This window comes from Microtus ochrogaster, chromosome 16 (genome assembly GCF_000317375.1).
Source record: "Microtus ochrogaster isolate Prairie Vole_2 chromosome 16, MicOch1.0, whole genome shotgun sequence".
In the NCBI taxonomy this organism is placed as follows: Eukaryota; Metazoa; Chordata; class Mammalia; order Rodentia; family Cricetidae; genus Microtus; species Microtus ochrogaster.
The window spans coordinates 18,978,492-18,997,918 of NC_022018.1; the positions used below are offsets into that span (position 1 = coordinate 18,978,492).

Consider the following 19,427-nt stretch of genomic DNA (forward strand, 5'->3'; position numbering starts at 1 on the left):
GTGAATTTTCCTGGACAAGTGCAGTATTAGAACATGTGAATTTTCCTGGACAAGTGCAGTATTAGAATATGTGAATTTTCCTGGACAAGGGACCAGTCCTAGCCGCTGTCTTCTGGACACTGCCGTACGTGCCTGTACAGTCTGAGGAGCTGGTGCTGCTAGGGGACTCCATGTCTACTTTCATTAGAAGCTTCTCTCACCAGCTGGAGAGCACAGAGTAATTTTTCCTGCTCCAACACTGTAGCTGTCAAAGCTGCAAGTGCTGGCATTAGAACAGCCACAGATTCCCAGGTGTCAGCCACTACTGTTTTTAGTGAGTTTCACGGCCATGGGCGACAGCAATGCACACACCTATGTGAGGATGTGTTTGATGAACATAACCTATTGGCCATTAAGGTTGAAGTCTGGCTGAACTCATGACTGCATCTGTGGTCTTCACAAAAGAGGAAAACTCCATTACCCCTGCTCTAAAACAACACCTTGTCGGAGCTGATCATATTCTTCAGAGTAAAAGGCAGAATGCCTAACACAGCATTTAAGGAAGTATTTTTCTAACTAGATTGCAATAGTGATTTGAATAAACTTTTTCTTTCAATTGTCTCTTTTGTGATATTTTGAAAAAAGGCCTGTTAGTAAATAAAATTCCACTAATAGTATTTATTTTTAGCTTTTAATATATTTTCTGCTAAAAAATCAAGTTGTCAAGACAGGAAAATATTACTGGTTTTGTTATTACAAAAACAATTGATAACTTTTAATTCACAAAGGATGAAAAAACCAAGACACTGACCTCATTGTACATACACCATCACAATACAATATTAGTGGTAGAACAATACAACATCAAAGACTTTGCATACACACATGTACTTTGAAACAAGAAACACAGGACAATTTTAACCCTTTGACATGTCCATGACCACCAAGAGAAAGAATACCACAGATCACAGACTTGAGTCTAATTGGTTTCCTGGTACACAGTCAAGACACAAGAACCCTAAAGCACACTGTATTATTAACGGCATCTGCAGGTCTACATGTGCTGATTTGGAACTTCTCCCCATCTAAAGTGATGTGGGAGGAGATGTATGCTGTAAATATGTTTTATTGTCATTGGTTAATAAAGAATTTGCTTTCAGCCAATGGCTTAACAGAGTAAAGCCAGGCTAAAAGAGAAACAGAGAGCAGGCGGAATCAGAGAGAAGCCATGTAACGCACCAGAGGAGAACGACACGAGCTGCTAGCTGGGACCTTGCCACTGATAGGCCATGAGCCTCGTTGTAAAATGTAAAATAATAGGAATGGGTTAATTTAAGATGCAAGAGCTTGCTAGGAATATGCTAGTCATTGGCCAAACAGTGTTTAATTAATACAGTTTTGTGTAAGTATTTCAAGTCTGAGAAGCCAGGAATGAACGAGCAGCCTCCCCCAACACCAAAGCAATCTGCATCCACTGGCAAGCAGCTTAGTATGTTATGTATTTAAGAAGATTACAGCACAGAGAGTATCTTAGCTACAAGATTTAGGAAAAAGGTTCCGCACAGATCATACACACACACACACACACAAATTGTTACCAAGGAAGGCAATCTGGAAATTACAAATGCAATCCTAGGAAAAGAATCGTGGTCACAAATCATTTCCTTTCAAACCCTGATGAAAAAAAAGAAGTGTGTGGTGTCAAGGAGCTGTCGGTACAGAAAGAACAGAAAACACAGGGGTGAGAAAAGTCAACCTGCCACCGGAAATGTGGATTTGATTTTCTAAAATGAGGTATAAAAGTATGTCAGTAAATAAAAACAAACAAAACAAAACATCAACAACAAATTAAGAACCAAAATGCTTATCTCCAATGGAAAAAAACCCTCTAAGCTTATTATAGTTCCTTTATTAGATTAGACATTTCATATACAGCAGTTAATCTAGAAAAATACATTTAGAAATCTTCAACAGACCATGCCTCCCTGTAACAAAACCTTGCAAACCCTGTTATTTATTATATAAATCAATCTACATTAGTAATGTTTATTTATTATATAAATCAATCTACATTAGTAATGTAAAAGGAAATACTCAATTCTGCAGGGTCATCTTCTATATGTCTGATTTACACAGGTTTCCACTACTCAGGTGGAGGTTAGACTTCTACTGTGGCTCTCCTAATGGCTCCTGCTCCTGTACATAGTAAATAGTCTAAGAAGCTCCTCTTGTAGTGTGTTCACTATTTAGCAAGTCTACTCAGTATTTCCCAGTACCATTCTCACTGAAGTAATCTGCCAGTAAATGGAATTAAAACCTAAAAGTGCATGGTTTAATTTCCCCAAATAATGGCTTATTTCTGGAGGAAGCCATGGAAACGGTTACCAATGCCATGATTAGAAACACTGGGGTGAGATGTGCTCTAAGCCTATACAACACAGGTATATACATAACCTAAATTATATTAAGTCCTCAGCACATATTTACATCACACAATGTCTACTTCCAGAGGGGCATACCAAGAACTCAATATGGCACTGAACATAATCAGGACTGTTAGCTATAATTCAGTACAGCACGTACCAAATACCCTGATTTGACTTAGACTAATAGAACTCCAGTATATCACAGTGTTTTAAGTACTGTCAGTGTGCTGTCCTAACCAACAACCAAGGCATCCAGCAAGGATGCTGTGAGACAGTAAAATTAGACAGCAACCTTCACCAGGGATCCTATCTGGGTCATGAGCTTCAGCACTAAAGACTGCCACTCATGCAGATTCCCTGAAAAAAGTAGTACACAGGTCTCAAATGGATCAACTTCATTTGTTTTAAACGCCCAAGAATGCTTTTTAAAATAACTGGCAATGACTATCGTTGTACCAAGTAAAGAGCTTCCAGAGCATGAGAAGAAATCTCCATCATCCAGTTTGGTGACAGCAAGGGCAATGACACATAGGACCCACACAGTTTTCCTTACCAAGTTATCCAGTGTGTATGACTGCTTAGAATTCTGAGTTCTGATCTTTTACTGATATTCAAATATGAAATGCAAGCATCTAGGATAAAATGAATCCAAAATTACACACAGTCATAGCTTGCTGTCTGCTTGCAACAAAGCAGCAAATGAGGGCCCCACTGGTATCTTTCTTCTTCCTCTCTGACCCTCAAAAAAGTGCAAAATTAGAGTCACTGTCACTGCTTGGTCCAAAAATGAAACACACCATTTTTAAGATTTGAAATTTCTGAATCCAGCTTCTTTTCCACAGGCTATTTTTCATGGGAGTCAGCGTCCAAAGACAGTGCTTAATTCCAGAAGAATCAATTCTACAATCTGGTTTTGGTACACAGTATGAACTGCTATATTACCAGTCTCTCTTTCTGGCTTCAGCAGAGTGGGACCAAAAACGATTGCTATGCTCTGATAGGTCATTCGGTTTTTTTCTCCATTTTCTATAACCCTAGAGAGAGAAAACAAAGGTTTAAGAAACAGAGGAAAACGTCAAATTGTATTACAAACCTAACAGTTTGCATCTAGAAAGAGATCGCTGACTTTGCTGGGGTGATACAGGCAGGATTTAAGCACGTCACTTTGGTCTGGCTGCTACGTGGAGCCGGTTTCTTAATTAACAGCTGAAAGATCAGCACTATATATACTGTGGCAAACTTTCAATGTGTGGTATTTTAGCTTCGCTTTCGGACTAAAATACAGACTTAAATAAGCTACCACACAGGTAACAGTGATCTGTCGTCTACACGGGGAGGATATTTCATCAGGGAATAAAGTTACAACTTTCAATTTAATATTATTTTAAAAGATCGTCTAATAGGTACTTTATGTGTGTGTGTGCACCACAGTGCACATCTAGAAGTTAAAAGGACAACTTGTGATAATCATTTATCTCTTTCAGGTGGGTCCTGGGGACTGAACACAGGTCCTCGGAGTCATTGGCGCAGGCCTTTATATGCTGAGCCATCTTGCCAGCCCTACCTTACTACTTCCATGTTTCAACGATGTAACAAATTCATTTATTAAAGTAGCTATGTAGTAGTAACCGAGAGCCATGAGAGTTATGTTTTAAAGTAATGTAACATGTCTCACTGAAGCCAGCAATCTCATCTTCCTGCTAAGTTCAGTCTTGTCAGAACACCTACTGTGTGGTGAGTATTAAACAAACACTTTGCATAAAATACAAACTTTAACAAAGACTTCACACTGAAGCATTCTACTAAAAGAAATAAATGCTACAAGTTGAGCTGCTTTTAAAAACTTACAAAGACAGCAAGTGACACATCTAGGGACAAACTGGGGCCTGGATGACCCTGTCCATGTGCTTTCCACTGTCCTAAACCACACTTCCTACCCAAACAGCTTCTTACCTTTTGAGGTGTCTAAACAGAATCTGCATTGTATCTTGATTTGGCTTTGGCAACTGTCTGATTAGGTCCTTAACGGCAGTAACACGCTGCCTCGGATCTTGTTCTAAAAAAGTAATAAGCAGACACTTTGCAGCAAATTCTTATAGAAGGAAAGGCAATGGAGTTTGGAAGCTGGTGTTTGGTAACACACAGTGACATCTGGTGGTCACACCTAAAATCTCTGGAGTTTTTTTCAACCCATTGAAAAAACTTGTTTAAAAAAGACCATCCAATAGCTTAATTTGTAAAAATGATTTTCAGTATCGGGGGTGGGGAGGAACTGAGTAGAACAACAACATACTTACTAATTGCGTTAACAAAATCATTAAAGTGGCTAAATGTAAAAAGAGGTTCTGGTAATTCTCGAAAAAACATTTTGAGTGCTCCAGTGACTACATGAATGTCTTCCCATTTACTGTCATTCAAATCCAATTTCTCATCTGAAAAACAGTAGGAATAAGACATTTTTAAGACTGCTTTGAACCAGTTCTTCAAGCTATGGGCAGTGCTGCTGGAAATAAACAGGAGGCGTGCCCTCTTACCGTGATTGACAGCAAATCTCAACTTCTGAATCACTGCAAGGTTGCCACTTACTCTGTAGATACCATCAACGTCTAAACCTACAAGGAAATAATACTTTATGTTTGGAAGAAACTCATTGTTGTTTATAAAGATGCATAAGCATCTCCATTTGGGGATTTTACCATGCTGACCAGACTGCCTCAAAATCTTGGGCTGCAGTGATCCTTTGCTTCATCTACCCAAGCAGCTGCAGGTACAGACACATTGTACCCAGCTTCAGAATTCTTATTCTTAGCATTAGCTGAAAATCAACTGGACATATACTCTCTTTTTCTACATGGTTATTTTGATTCTTGGCATGGGAACGAGGTGGCAATTTTATTCTGAATATTGTTTAGTAAACAAAAGAAATTCTACTGTTTATGAGGTACACTGTAGCTTTGCTCATAAAAAACTCACAAAACTCAAAATATGAACAACTGATATTTAATATTAATGTTATTAACATTATTATTTAATATTAATAATTAATATTTGATATTAAGATATTAATGGATAGTTTTTAAAGCAAAGATAAAATCGACCCATTCATTTTTTTTTCACACAACTTTAAAATGTAAATGCATATACTGAAGAAACTGGCACTCTCTTAACAGTGTCTGACACATCAATTGCTTATGGTGGGCTTATCAAAAGCTAGTAACTAGTGGTTCTATAGAGAACATACCATGTGATAATATTTTTTCTGGTATGGTCAGAATCATTTGAAATTCATATAATTAAACCTAAAAATATTAAATATCCATTAAATAACAAAGCTGTACACACAAAACAAAGCACATTTCTAATGTTCTATTAATTATGTAGCCTCAAATAAAGCAAATAAACAGTGTCAAGTCTTGACTGTCATGCTGACAGAGTCAATGGGCAAAAGATCCGAAACTGGCAGACGTTACAAATGAAGTAACACAAGTTGCTACCTGTGTCGGATGCTTCTGATACACACAGATGCTGGGACGATAGTCAATGCACGGTCAGTCATAAGACATAAGAATCGAGTTTGTTGTGCCTCAGGAAATGACCTTTCTCTTGACACCACCCTTACAGCACTCACACCCGCACATCAGTCCTCGCCAGCTTCAGTCACCCCTGTTTTCATGTAAGCACTGGCAACTCCAGATGACTTGGACTGCTACCATAGTGACATATCAAACACTGAAGCCTGAAGGCCTTAAGTTGAAACAGGTAAAACTAGGTAATATTTTAGCACACAAAACGCTTCATTTTTTTTATATACATTTCAGGACCATAAGGAACTTCTGGTTGCCTCACTCAGAACTCATACAATCTTATAAGAGTTTTATCACACTTATTTACGTGGGGTATGTGAGACGGGCACTGCAGCACTTGTGTGGAGGTCAAAGGACACTGTAGAAAATGGTTCTTTCTCTCTCTCGGGTCCTCAGGCCTGGTGGCTAGCACTTGACCAGCTGAGCCATTTTACTGGTCCAGCCCTAGGGATTTTGGTCTGAAACAAAGAGCTGTTTTGCTTAATGTGAAAAACAAAACTTGGCAGCACTCTCTTACCATGTTCCTCCACATGCTCAATGCATAGCTTCACAAATTTTGGCACCGTCCCATTCTCTCTCTGACACAGACTAGCAAGATTACATCCAAAAACCTGATCTGAAAGAGATTTTTTAAATGAATCACTTTGCTAAACATCAGTTCAGAAAACAGCTAAGTACTTCAGCGTGCACTCACATGCCTCCTCCAACCTCACATTAATCTTCCCAAATAAACTCAAAGACTACACAACTCACTCTTGTCAAAAAGGCTTTGTATTTTATTCCTACTGCAGAGACCACTGTCCCTAAATATGGTTCCTTTTCTTCACCCCGGCCTCAGGCAAAAATCACCTCCTTACAGAAACTGACTATCCTTTCCTAAGATAACCAATCCCAATCATTTTCTACTGGATTTCTGGGAAAGGCTCACAGTATTCATCAGGTTTGCCTGCCACCCAGTACATCCCAAGGGCTGGAACCTTGTTCTCAACAGCAACGGGTGCTCATGGCTCCTACGTCATGCACAGCACTTAGAAAATACCCAAATAATTTAAAAACTATCAAAACAAGCTATGTACTCTTCTTGTGCTGACACAGGATTCCACAAAATGTTTTAAAAGCTGTTCCATTAATCTTTTAAACAAACAGTTTAGACACTGCATGTATGTGCTAAGTATTCAGGATAATAAAATGTCTAAAGTGATATAACCCCACAAGGCAACAACTAAATATTTCTCAGTGAAAAAGTTAATTTAATGAACAAATTAACAGTTGCTTCTGAGACCTCCTTTGACATTTTTTTTTGAAGGCTCTAAAAAAAACCAACCTGCATGTTTTATCCATTAGTACTTATCTCTAACCCCTAAGATTGCATGGTGGTGTGACTAGGCATGGTCCCCATAGACTCATGTGCTTAAATGCTCGTCCCATAAAGAACAGCTCTATTAGGAGGTGTGGCCTTGTTGGAGGAAGTGTGTCACTGTCAAGGCAGGCTTTAAGGTTTCATATACTCAAGTCACATCCAGTGTAGCAGTCTCTCCTTCTGCTGCCTGTAGATCAAGATGTAGAACTCTCAGCTCCTTCCCTAGCACACATGTCTACCTGTGTGCTGCCATGTCCCACCATGTGCTTGATGGTGCATTATGGTGATCATAAATGAATTAAGAAACATACAATCGGGGGAAATATAAATATCTTTTGTTAACTTTCAAATTATCTTAAATTAGAGCCAAAAGCAAACAATCAGGAACGTAACTATCAGCTGTTGTTTGCTCTCATACTGTTAGTGGTTGTCTGTCTGTCACATTGCTAACTTGATCTTCACAGCGCAGAACCAAAGTTTGTTGTGATATCTAAGAACACCAATGACCGACATGCATCTCATCTGTTCTTCTCTGATATGGGCTTCAAAACAATGTAGTCTGGGATTTACGCCTGGCTCCATGTTTCAGCTACACTTTATACATGCATTTTTAAAAGATCAGTGTTAATTATCAAATGCCTTTCATCTGCATAGTTGGAGACAAATAACAATGAAAACTTTGGAAGTGCTCAGTCTTAGCTTCACACACCCCACTTGATTCAGCTAACATTCATTATGTAAATACCACTTCTTGTACACACACCTTTGATATAACCTTTCTCACGAACAGCTTGCAATGTGGGGCGTCGGGTAAGAAACTTCTTTAAGTTTTTCTTAGTTTTCTTCTGCTCTGAAGAATCCATGCTGGATCCTTTCATGGCTTTAGGCAAACAGATATTAGGTACTTCAGGAAACTTTTCTAGTAAAAGTTTTTTTCACAGATGACCCAAAACATACCAACCCATTGTTAAATAAATAAGTAATAAATAAAATAAATATCACAGCAGGAATAGTTATTCTAACTTTAAGCAAAATTATTATTTTTAATCACTAGAAGCGGACTACATCTCTACTTTCTTTGGGATAAGTCAATTCTTAAGAAATGATTTTACTTTTCCATCAGTGTCAGAAGGTAAATACCATTTCCTGTACCACACACACAAAATTCACAACATAACCCAAAATTCCTACCCTAGTGAACTGCTATGAGTCTGAAAAGTCCACATATTTGTAGCTGATGCTTTTATGATAATCTGTACTGACATAAGAACAGAGCACATAGAGCCTGTTTTATATTACCTTCAATCCTGATTTATGAGATATAGTAACATGAAATTCTAAATAACATGTTAAAATATAATTATGTTTGGAGAACATTAAGAGCAAAGAATACACCAATCGAGAATAGAAACTTTAAGGATGGCTGGGTGACATATGCCTGTACTCCCACTATGGAGACTCAGAGGCTGGAGGATTAAGAGCTCAAGGTCAGTCTTGGTTTAACAGGGAGCTTAAGGACAGCCTGAACCACAAAGAACCCCTTAAAACTGTGTTAACATTGCTGAGTGATGGTGTTGATGTGTGTTTGTGTAAAATCTTCATTATATTGTTGGAAAACAAAAGTACAATTAACTTTCTAATCGTTTAATTAGAAGGCCAGAAAATCCTTAGTTAAGCGTGTGGATTTAGATAAACTGGAAAAGGTGTGGAATCACAGTTAATGGCCAACATCAATAGTATACTTCTGCATTCAAAACTATCCATCCTCAAATTGCTGGCTTAGCTCTGCTCCTGTGTGTCTGTGTGCTCTGGAGATCTGAGCACATGACAGTGGGCTCCTGGTGCCTCTGAGGTAGTAGTGGAACAATTATTCCTTGACTTTGGACCTTCAAATGCCTAAGATTCTATGCAAACAAATATATTTTCAACTTAACAAAGCCCAGCTTCCTAAGACCTCAGAGAAGGGTACTGTATTTTCTCTTGAAGTATCCCACCTTACTATTACAGTTTCATATGGATATGCACTGTCGTTAAAATAATGAGCTGACAAGATAGTACTTAGCCCTGTCACTCTTCTAGTCTCTGGAGAGACTGCATATTTATGGGCATGTATTCAAAACCTGGGAGAGACCACTACCAAATAAGGGAACAGCTTACAGCGAAGTTTTTTAAGCTCCTTTTGGTCCTTTTCTTTATCCTGCTTTTCTACCCCCGGTGAATCTGGTGCCTCCTCTTCAGCTGTTTCATCAGCCTCTGCTGCCTGTTGGTGAGTTTCCAAACATGTTACTTCTAATATTGCTGCAGCTGAAAAGAACAATCTTCAGAATGAGCCATAATGAACTTTTACCAATGATTTTAGGAAATAGTATATAGTATATATGGTTTAGGTATTTGATCAGTCTTTAAAGTTATGTTTCCTTTAATGACATTAACGTTCACTTCTAAAGGAGAACTACTTGTGTTAACTCTCAGAACACTAGGAATAACTGCTTCATTTGACATAACAGCAGTTAAGAAGTCAGCCGATAAAAGACAAAGCAACTACTTTCTGTACTAAAGGGTCAGACTTACACTCCTGGACATGACATCCATGTTGCTGTAGCAACAGTTTAAGAGTACGTTACTACATTATGGACACAACACTTAATGTTCACAGATGTTAGTTGCTCAAAAGCACCCAATACTCTTCTGCAGCCTCACCAAGGTAACTTGGACAGCATGACAAAGTGGACTCAATTCCCAAGGAAGGACTTTGCTCGGTCCTTCTCGCTGAGGTCTATTCCACTGGATGTGGTTCTTTATGACATAAGGAAGGGCTCCCTTTTCTTTTTGGATACTGCCTGCTAAAAAGTATACTCTTCCTGACTGTCCCACAATGCTATATCTGGCACTTTACTCTGTCCCACCGATCTGTATGTCTACCCCTACTTAAATATGAAGCTTCATAGGTTTGAAGTTCTAATATGCAATACAGTAGGTCTTTACTTCCTTCTTCAAGAAAATTTTATGATTTTTAGCCCTTTTTATCTCTAAAGGAATTTTAGAATAAAGTTCTCAAATACAACCAGAAAAACTACTTGGAATTTTAATGAGAATCAAAATTCTCCAATCTAGAAATCATGTAGTCTTTTAGACTTGGTGTCTCTTCTCAAGATCAGCATCTCCACAGCTGGGTGTGCACTCTCCGCAGTCTCCCTGCCTTACTCCAAGTGCTGGGATTACAGGAACAGCTGCATTTGGCTCTTCTCTGTTTTCTGGTACTGTGAAACAGTAGGTACTTACACGTTTCACATTAAATAATATGCTCTTCTTTCTTCCCTTGCCTCATTCCCTGCTTCTGGAGACCTCAACTACAAAACAAATATACACCCAGCACAGCCCTGCAGTGCCTTCCCTAGACTAGCCCTTCTTACTGTTTTTGTAGTGTGTTGCACTTCAACACTAATGCATGTTACATATTACTACATGTACAGCAGAGAAAGGTGTGTTATAGTACTGCTTGCTGCCTAGTACACAAGCACGCATGTACTTATTAAATATAAGAATACAGGTACTGTGATTACAGCTGAAAATCAACGTGTCCACCCAAATAGATGGTAGACAGGATTCAAGTTGCTGGATTTTAATTTTAATAGGAGATTTCTAAGAATGAACCACTGGCTACCAAAAACAATTAGACTGTAGGAGTGAGCTCAGAGGAAGATGCTTGCCCAGCATACACAAGGCCTTACGCTAATCCACACTACCAAAAATAGGTACAGCAAACCCAGAAACAGACAAAAAAAGATCAATATGTTAAATTAGGAAAATTATTTAGAAGGTTATTCTTATTTAAGTATTAAAATAAAAGTCAGTCATGGTATCAGAGATAAACAGAAAGAAACACAAGTAAAAATATTATACATTATACAATATTACATTATATATAATTCATAATTATTTGCTAGAAAAGCTCACATCTCCCTTAGTAAGTGTTATCTTTCATTCTTCGAAGCTAGATGACCCTCAATGTCAAGTAAGCGGTTAAGAATGCAGGGAACACACAGTCCTTGGCAGCCCAAGTGGTGTACTTCAGAAGAGAAGGAGCAGAAATGTAAACAAGGTGTCACTAGAAACACACTGAGACTACTGCATCATACACTTCAAAACTTGACCTCTGGCCTCCTTCCGTCAAACAGTATCCCTTCCAGCACATTCTGACGCTGAGTAAGGACTATACACTAAGCTTCCACTGGCCACTAGACACGGACTGCTAAAGTGACCTTTGCCTTTCCCACCTGGGTCAGCATATGCATACACACATGCAGTCTTTCCTCTGTAAACTAAAATTTGCATAATTAGAAAACTAGAAAAACAGCCTTGCAATTAAAGGAAATTGAGAAAGAGTCTCACAATGTAGCTCTGGCTATCCTGGAACTCTCTATATAGATCAGACTAGCCTCAAATTCAGAGATCCATTTGCCTTTGTCTCCCAAATGCTAGGATTAAAAGCACATGCTACTATACCTGACTTTGCAATAAAAATTTTACTTAAATCAAATACATACCTGGTTACTGATAGTACTACTAAGAACTTTAAACCAATCATTAATAACAGCATCATTATCAGACTGAATTAGCAGCTCTGTTCCTTGGCGAGTTCTCAGCTTTATAGAAAAAAGGTGAGGAAAGAACATGTCAGTGCTTTCAACACAATAAATGAAAAAAACATGTACTTCAAAGCCTGCACACTCTCCAGTGCACTGGGTTCACACAGATAGCAATAGAGGTACCAAGGCAGCTGGGAATGCCAGGCTAATTATTTTATAAAGGATAAGTTTGATTTTTGCAATAAACTCTGAATAAAACTCTAGTAATTCAGAATCCCAAAGTAGTAAAGTCATTTAAAAATAAATACAAGTACCAAAGCAATGCATTAACAATTAAAACTGAAACATTTGTAAAGAAATAAAAGTCTGTGGTATTTCATATAGCTTAAGTAGTTTTTCATAGCCTGAGAATTTTCATGGTCTGGTTATGAATATAAATACAGAAAAAAGACTTAACTGTTAGGTTTTCAGTATTTCCTACTTAACGGATGATGATGACTGAGTATGAGGGCAAAAGTGACAATATGAGGTCCTTTAAAACTTTTTATACATCTATCTATTGATTTAATTCATTTATTTATTGTGTGTGTATGCTCACATGTGTACCATGGCCTGAGTTTGGAGGTGAGAGAACACTAGTCAGTCTGTTCCCCCACCACACCAGTCCCAGGGACTGAACTCAAGTTATCAGGCTTGGCAGCAAGTGCCCTTACCTGATGAGCTAGCTCATCAACCTCACACTCCTTCTGAGCAGAAATATTACTAATTGTTCAATCGTGAACTGAAGCATGGATCTTCATTATTTTATATGAAACCCAAACCAACTTAAGTCTCTCTGGCCTAAGTTTTTTACACTTTAATGAAAGAGTTGTAAACTGTGAAAGCTCCCTCACATTCCCTAGCTAGTAATGAGTTTGTTTTCCTAGAGAAACATTTGGCAAGCTTCCCAAAACAATTGCCAAACAATGTTCTGAGGATAATTTCCCCCATAATTTCTCAAGTAATATTTAATAAAGCTATTTCTCAAAAATTAAATTTAAAATATGATGAAATAGTAAGTTGGGAAGCGCTGGATTTAAGAAGTCTAACAAGATGCTCTCCCTCAAGTGTCCCCAGGAGCATGGCAATTTAGAGAACACTGAAACTGTCTAAAATAGGGAAAAATACACTCTATTTCCAAAATGTATTTGACCATGGATCCTTTTCTCATTCAGAAACCAGCTACTGGAACTGCAAACAGATTCAGAAGTAATGATATCCTTTCATGCATCTCTCTAGACAGGTGGTAAAGCCTCCCACCCCTCCACCTCCATGCACTGAATGTATGCTGCTACAGATAGGGGAGGGGGTTCCTAAATCAAAGTTAAAACAGTTTTTAAAAGCAAAAAAAAAGAGCTAATTTAATAATATACAGATTAATCTAATCTAGAAAAATTTATAAGTGATATTAAAGGCAAAGAACAACAAATTAAAAATTCAAGGTTTTATTTTTTAAAAGTAGCATCACTGTTGTAGCATTTGTCTTGAGTCTTGGAGATAAACAGCATTTGAGAAGCAGAGATAGGTGTGGGTTGGTACCCATGACTTAACACATGACAAAATATCATGTAGGTTCTCCTTGGAAGACACTGCTGAAGCCAAAGTGCCTAGTCTACAATGAAAGGCCTCAGATACGAGGCTATAAATAGGGACAGGGAATTACAAGACAGCTTACAGGCACATCTCACAAATTCCTCCAGCTTTCTACAGTGGAACTCCACTGCTCCCTGTCCCACGTGAACTCTTACTACCCAGGGTCCTCAATACTAAGTAGACTTCTGAGTCGTGTTGTAACAGTACACTGTAGCTAGGCCAACTTCCAAGTCTAGACCTCGAGAAGCCTTGTCATCTCACCCTGCTGGAACCCTGACTGCATGTGGAGGAGTCTGTGTTAGCCTTCTTGAAAAAGAGAGGCCTTAGGGAGAAGGAAGCCCCTCCATTAGCTATAGCCAATACAAGTCATGTGGAGAAATGAGATCAGCTCAAACTACCCACTCCATCTGAGCCTCATGAGTGCTCCCAGGTGAGAGCAGAACAGCCCGGACTCATGCCGGACTAACTGCAACAAGCATGAGGGGTTCTTTTGCAAAGCTGCTGAGCTTTACAGTGGTCTGCTACATGGTGACAAACAACTGTTCAAGACCATGAAGTGCAGTGGAAGGGTTAGAGCAACAGGGAAGAGACTTCATTTCTGTAGAATAGTTCTACGGCCACAGCAATACTAAGACATGAGATCTCACACACACACACACACACACACACACACACACACAGACACACACACACACACACAGCCTCTCCAAGAAATACCTCCCTAAAATTATTTTCTAATATTAAAAATCACATCCTTTTGTTACTGCTAGTAAAGACAAAATCTGGGAAAAAAGGTCTGTAACCCTTACTTTCTGTAACATGCAAATGAAGCTGATCCCCCCTCAGCCCTTAAAATATTACAGTACAGATGACTCAGTCACAAACTTTGCCCCAATTTGTCACAACGAAAGACTAAAACAAAACATATACATACTAAAGCCAAGAATGAGTTAGTAAACAATGTATTACCTCAAATACATTCTTCTTGCTGGACTTGTCCTTCGATGCCATCTCTATCGTTGCCCCCTTGAGATCCACTGTGAATTCTGGTTTGGACTGATTACTCCCAAACTTTATTTTAGAAAAAAAGAAAAATGACTATGTGATATACATGTATATTCAAAAAGACTAATGTATATAATCCAGATTATCTTTTTTTTACGTCTTATTGAGTTATATTTTTCTCCACTTCCCTCCCTCCCCTCTCCTCTTTTACCCTCTCCCATGATCCCATGCTCCCAAATTACTCAGGAGATCTTGTCTTTTTCTACTTCCCATGTAGATTAGATCCACATATGTCTTAGAGTCCTCTTTGCTGTCTAGGTTCTTTGGGACTGGGTTTTCTTTACGTCTAAAAACCGCTTATGAGTGAATACATATATTTGTCTTTCTGGGTCTGGGTTACCCCACTCAATATGATTTTTTTCTAGATTTACCCACAAAGTTCAAGATGTCATTATTTTTTCTGCTGTGCAGTACTCCATTGTGTAAATATGCAACATTTTTCTTATTCATTCTTTGGTTGAGGGGCATATAGGTTGTTTCTAGGTTCTGGTTATGACAAACAACGCTGTTATGAACATAGTTGAGCACATGTCCTTGTGGTATGATTGAGCATCCTTTGGGTATATACCCAAAAGTGGTATTGCTGGGTCTTGAGGTAGGTTGTTTCCTAATTTTCTGAGAAATCGCCATAATGATATCCAAAGTGGCTGTACCAGTTTGCACTCCCACCAGCAATGGAGGAGCGTTTCTTTTACCCCACAACCTCTCCAGCATAAGCTGTCATCAGTGTTTTTGATCTTGGCCATTCTTACAGGTATAAGATGGAATCTCAGAGTTGTTTTGATTTGCATTTCTCTGATGGCTAAGGATGTTGAGCATTTCCTTAATTGTCTTTCAGTCACTTTAGGTTCATCTGTTGTTGAGTGTTCTCTGTTTAGGTCTGTACCCCAGTTTTTTATTAGATTATTTGTTCTTTTGAAGACCAATTTCTTGAATTTTTTGTATATTTTGGAGATCAGCCCTCTGTCCAGTGTGGGGTTGGTAAAGATCTTTTCCCATTCCATAGCCTGCCATTTTGTCTTGTTGACTATGTCCTTTGCTTTACAGAAGTTTCTCAGTTTCAGGAGGTCTAATTTATTAACTGTTGCTCTCAGTGTCTGTGCTACTGGGGTTATATTTAGGAAGTGGCCTCCTGTGCCAATGCTTCTAAATGTACTTCCCACTTCAAGTGTATTTCCCACTTTCTCTTCTATGAGGTTCAGTGTGGCTGGCTTTATGTTGGGGTCTATGATCCATTTGGACTTGAGTTTTGTGCATGGGGACATATATGGATTTATTTTCATTCTTCTACATGTTGATATCAAGTTATATCAGCACCATTTGTTAAATATGTTTTCTTTTTTCTATTTTATATTTTTTGCTTCTTTGTCAAAAATCAGGGGTTTGTAAGTATGTGGTTGATGTCTGGGTCTTCGATTAGATTCTACTGGTCCTCCTGTATGTTTTCAGCACTGTAGCTCTCTCTGTAGTAGAGTTTGAAGTCAGGGATTGTGATGCCTCCTCAAGTTCCTTTATTGTACAGGATTGTTTTGGCTGTCCTGGGTTCTTGCTTTTCCATATAAAGTTGAGTATTATTCTTTGGAGGTCTGTGAAGAATTTTGCTAGGATTTTGATGAGCACTGCATTGAATCTGTAGATTGCTTTAGGTAAGATTGCCATTTTCACTATGTTAATTCTACCTACCCAAGAGCATGGGAAATCTCATTTTCTAGTGTCTTCTTCAATTTCTTTCTTCAAAGACTTTAAGTTCTTGTCATACAGGTCTTCCACTTGTTTGGTTAGAGTTATCTGAGATATTTTATGTTATTTGTTGCTATTGTGAAATGTGATGTTTCTCTGATTTCTTTCTGAGCCCATCTGTGTAAATAAAAGAGGGCTACTGTTTTTTTCAAGTTAATCTTGTATCCTGCTACATTACTGAAGGTTAAACAGATTATCTTAAATCCTTCTCTTTTCAGATTTTAAAAATGTAAGTATATCTAAATCTGGTAAGCCTTCAAACTAATAGGCACTCAGCTCCAATCTATGATCATGGTAACCCATAGAGAAGGAAATTGGGTAAAGCTATTATTTGCAAACAGGCAGTCACAGGTATACTGCAGCTTCACAGTTCTATTTCTTGAAATTTATGCTAGACCATAGGTAGCCATATAAATGATTATGTTCTAAAGGCAATGCCAGACTCTCAAACACGTAACTCACAAGCAGATGCCAAGTACATTTCTAAGAAACAGCCTCTGATCCTGCTCTGTGCTTTCACGACTGACTTCTTTATCAACTACTTACATTGCCAATAACTAATGACTTTCAAAAACACAAAAGCATAAGCCAAGCCATTTATTCAGTCTTTGCTAGAAATTATAAAATCAGATGCTAAAAAGCCTCTAGCAACATGGTTAGAGCTGTGAAATGAACAGGAAAATAGGTAGCATGGGTAGTTAAGGGAAAAACTTAAGCTACTAATTATGTTTTGTTAACTACACAAGAAAGGGATTAATAAAAAAAAAAGATTAACAAAAAGAAAACCGCACTAAGTACATACTTAATTCTTTTGGCATGGCTCTGATAACTTAAAATTCCTACTCAGTCTACTATGTAAGAATAGAAAAGGAGTATTCCTATGGTACCACAACAGTTTAGTATGCTAAACCTTTAAGAACTATCATCTACAAGTAATAAAGCTTACAGATATATCCTGAATATAAGAAGCTTCAATTGTTAAAATGTTGCCATGTCAGTTTATACTGGCTTTTGGAGTCACACCCCACACCACTGTGGCAGATAACCTACTACCGTCACAGCAGTACTTCACTTAGCAGTTTTCCACTTAAGAAATGACCAGACTTCAACTATTACATTTTTCTTCTGCCTTTCAGTAAGTAATATGGACTTACATAATGTACTTGTTATAACAAGAAATAGGGGTTAAATGGAATCTATTACTGAGATTATGAATACAAAAATAAGGCTAACTTTTATTTTTAACATTTCTACTTTTGTGGTGACCAACCATAAAACTACAACAGACACAGCAACATTCTACACAGAACTGAGCAACCCCAAATGCTGTAGAGCTTGAATATAGTTAGTAAAACAAAATCAGTTATTAATTAGTTGCTAGTATGCTTTATAGATTTAGGATGATCTAAGATCACATATAAACAACTAGTTAAACATAAAGAGTGATGTGAAAATGATAGAAAAATGGAATCTATATGTTTGGCAACAAATTTTTCCTCATTATTTTTCAAAACAAATTACCACTTTACTGAAATCACCTCCCTGTCAATGTAGTTAGGGCACCAAAAACAAAATAAACAACAAAACCCCAACATGTGTAAGGTATGCAACTAGAACAGAGTGATACATGAAACAAGATCAGAATATATACACTGATGATAGACAGGTCTTTTCCAAGAAGAAAGCAAGAACTTATAGACTGAACCCTGTGATAGGGCAGGGAAAGAAAATTATTTCATAACAATACACAACAGTATTATAATGGCACACACAAGAAAGAGCACAATGGAACCAGGCAGAATCAAGAATATAATTCTTACAAGCAAATGCCATACTAGCATGGCAAACTCCCAAATATGTTTGCAAAAGACCTAGAACTCCTGGAGTATTTTGTAATTACAGAAATATTTATTTTTAAGAAGAATGGTTTACATATCTTATGATAAGTAGGTATGTCTGAGGGCTAACAGAAAGTACTCAGAGCTGGCTCTTGGCCAGCCTCTCTGCTCAGAAACTCCTGGCCTTCCTCCTGAGGACTACTTGCCCAAGTCCTGTGGCCCCTGCCAAGTCAGCTCCTACATGTGGTCTTACGTAGCGTACCTTCCCCTTTCTCTAGAATACCAGGACAAAAGTGACCTTTGTCCAACGCGGGACATCTGACAATGTCAAGTCCTAAATAGCGAGAGGTGGAGGTGCCAGTCATCTGCTAAACACCTTAGTTTACAGGACAATCACTCACGACAGAAATACATGTCCTAAAACGGATCTATTTTGGGGAATTTTAAAAGTACAAAAGAATGGTTCATGGACTAGTGATTTGGCTCAGTGAATAAAGGTGCTTGTTGTGTAGGCCTGACAACCAGAACTGACAGGGCTGAAGGAGAACTTCTGAAAGTCCTCTGCCCTCCATGTGTACCCTCACTGACAGTCAGCCTCCCTCTCCCCCCTCTACTCCCCACCCCACACAGAGATAAAAAAATAATTTTTAAAATAATGCTTCAGTAACTACAGATATCTGTGGGGGTCTATTATTTGTGGGTATGTGTGCAGATATCTCAATTGCAGGTGAAATGCATGTATTTCATTTATTCAACTAACTATTCTTTGAAAAAATGTAAGAGAATGATGATTTAAAAGGAAGAAATGTAAAGCATGTGGGTGAGCACGGGTCTGCACGGATTGAGAGCCTGCTGTTTCTTCCAGTGACCTCTGAGGACTCTAGAGTGTTTCTAACCTTTAAAGACCTATACTTCTCTCACAATGTAACTCCTTTACATACTCCTCAAACCCAACTGTAAACAGCACAGGGAAATGAGGATGGCTCTGACAGAGCTCAGCTCCAGCACAGCACCGGCTCAGAGACAAAGAGAAGCTCTTTTTAGCACATCTGTCTCTGTCTTTCTGGCCCTCGTCTCAGGATCTCATCTCAGGTAGAAGGGACTCCTCTGCAGATAGGGACACATTTTACCCAGAAGACTCCATTGCAGATAGGGACACATTTTACCCAGGAGACTCCACTGCAGATAGGGACACATTTTACTCAGGAGACTCC

At 38.4% G+C, this 19,427-nt stretch overlaps 1 protein-coding gene across 4 annotated transcripts in view; it reads right to left on the minus strand.

Moving 5' to 3' along the window:
* Positions 1 to 1,872: 1,872 nt before the first annotated feature.
* Positions 1,873 to 19,427, minus strand: part of Arhgap12 (Rho GTPase activating protein 12) — a 96,133-nt gene continuing 78,578 nt past the window's right edge. For all 4 annotated transcript variants that reach the window (XM_013349000.2, XM_005354810.2, XM_013348999.2 and 1 more), the window contains 9 exons: positions 14,540 to 14,641; positions 11,897 to 11,995; positions 9,507 to 9,609; positions 8,113 to 8,229; positions 6,507 to 6,605; positions 4,940 to 5,017; positions 4,703 to 4,837; positions 4,359 to 4,461; positions 1,873 to 3,439 (listed from right to left, as the gene is read on the minus strand). In XM_013349000.2, the coding sequence (XP_013204454.1) occupies positions 3,265 to 3,439; positions 4,359 to 4,461; positions 4,703 to 4,837; positions 4,940 to 5,017; positions 6,507 to 6,605; positions 8,113 to 8,229; positions 9,507 to 9,609; positions 11,897 to 11,995; positions 14,540 to 14,641 (1,011 nt within the window). In that variant the 3' untranslated portion in view covers positions 1,873 to 3,264. The remainder of the gene's footprint in view (positions 3,440 to 4,358; positions 4,462 to 4,702; positions 4,838 to 4,939; positions 5,018 to 6,506; positions 6,606 to 8,112; positions 8,230 to 9,506; positions 9,610 to 11,896; positions 11,996 to 14,539; positions 14,642 to 19,427) is intronic.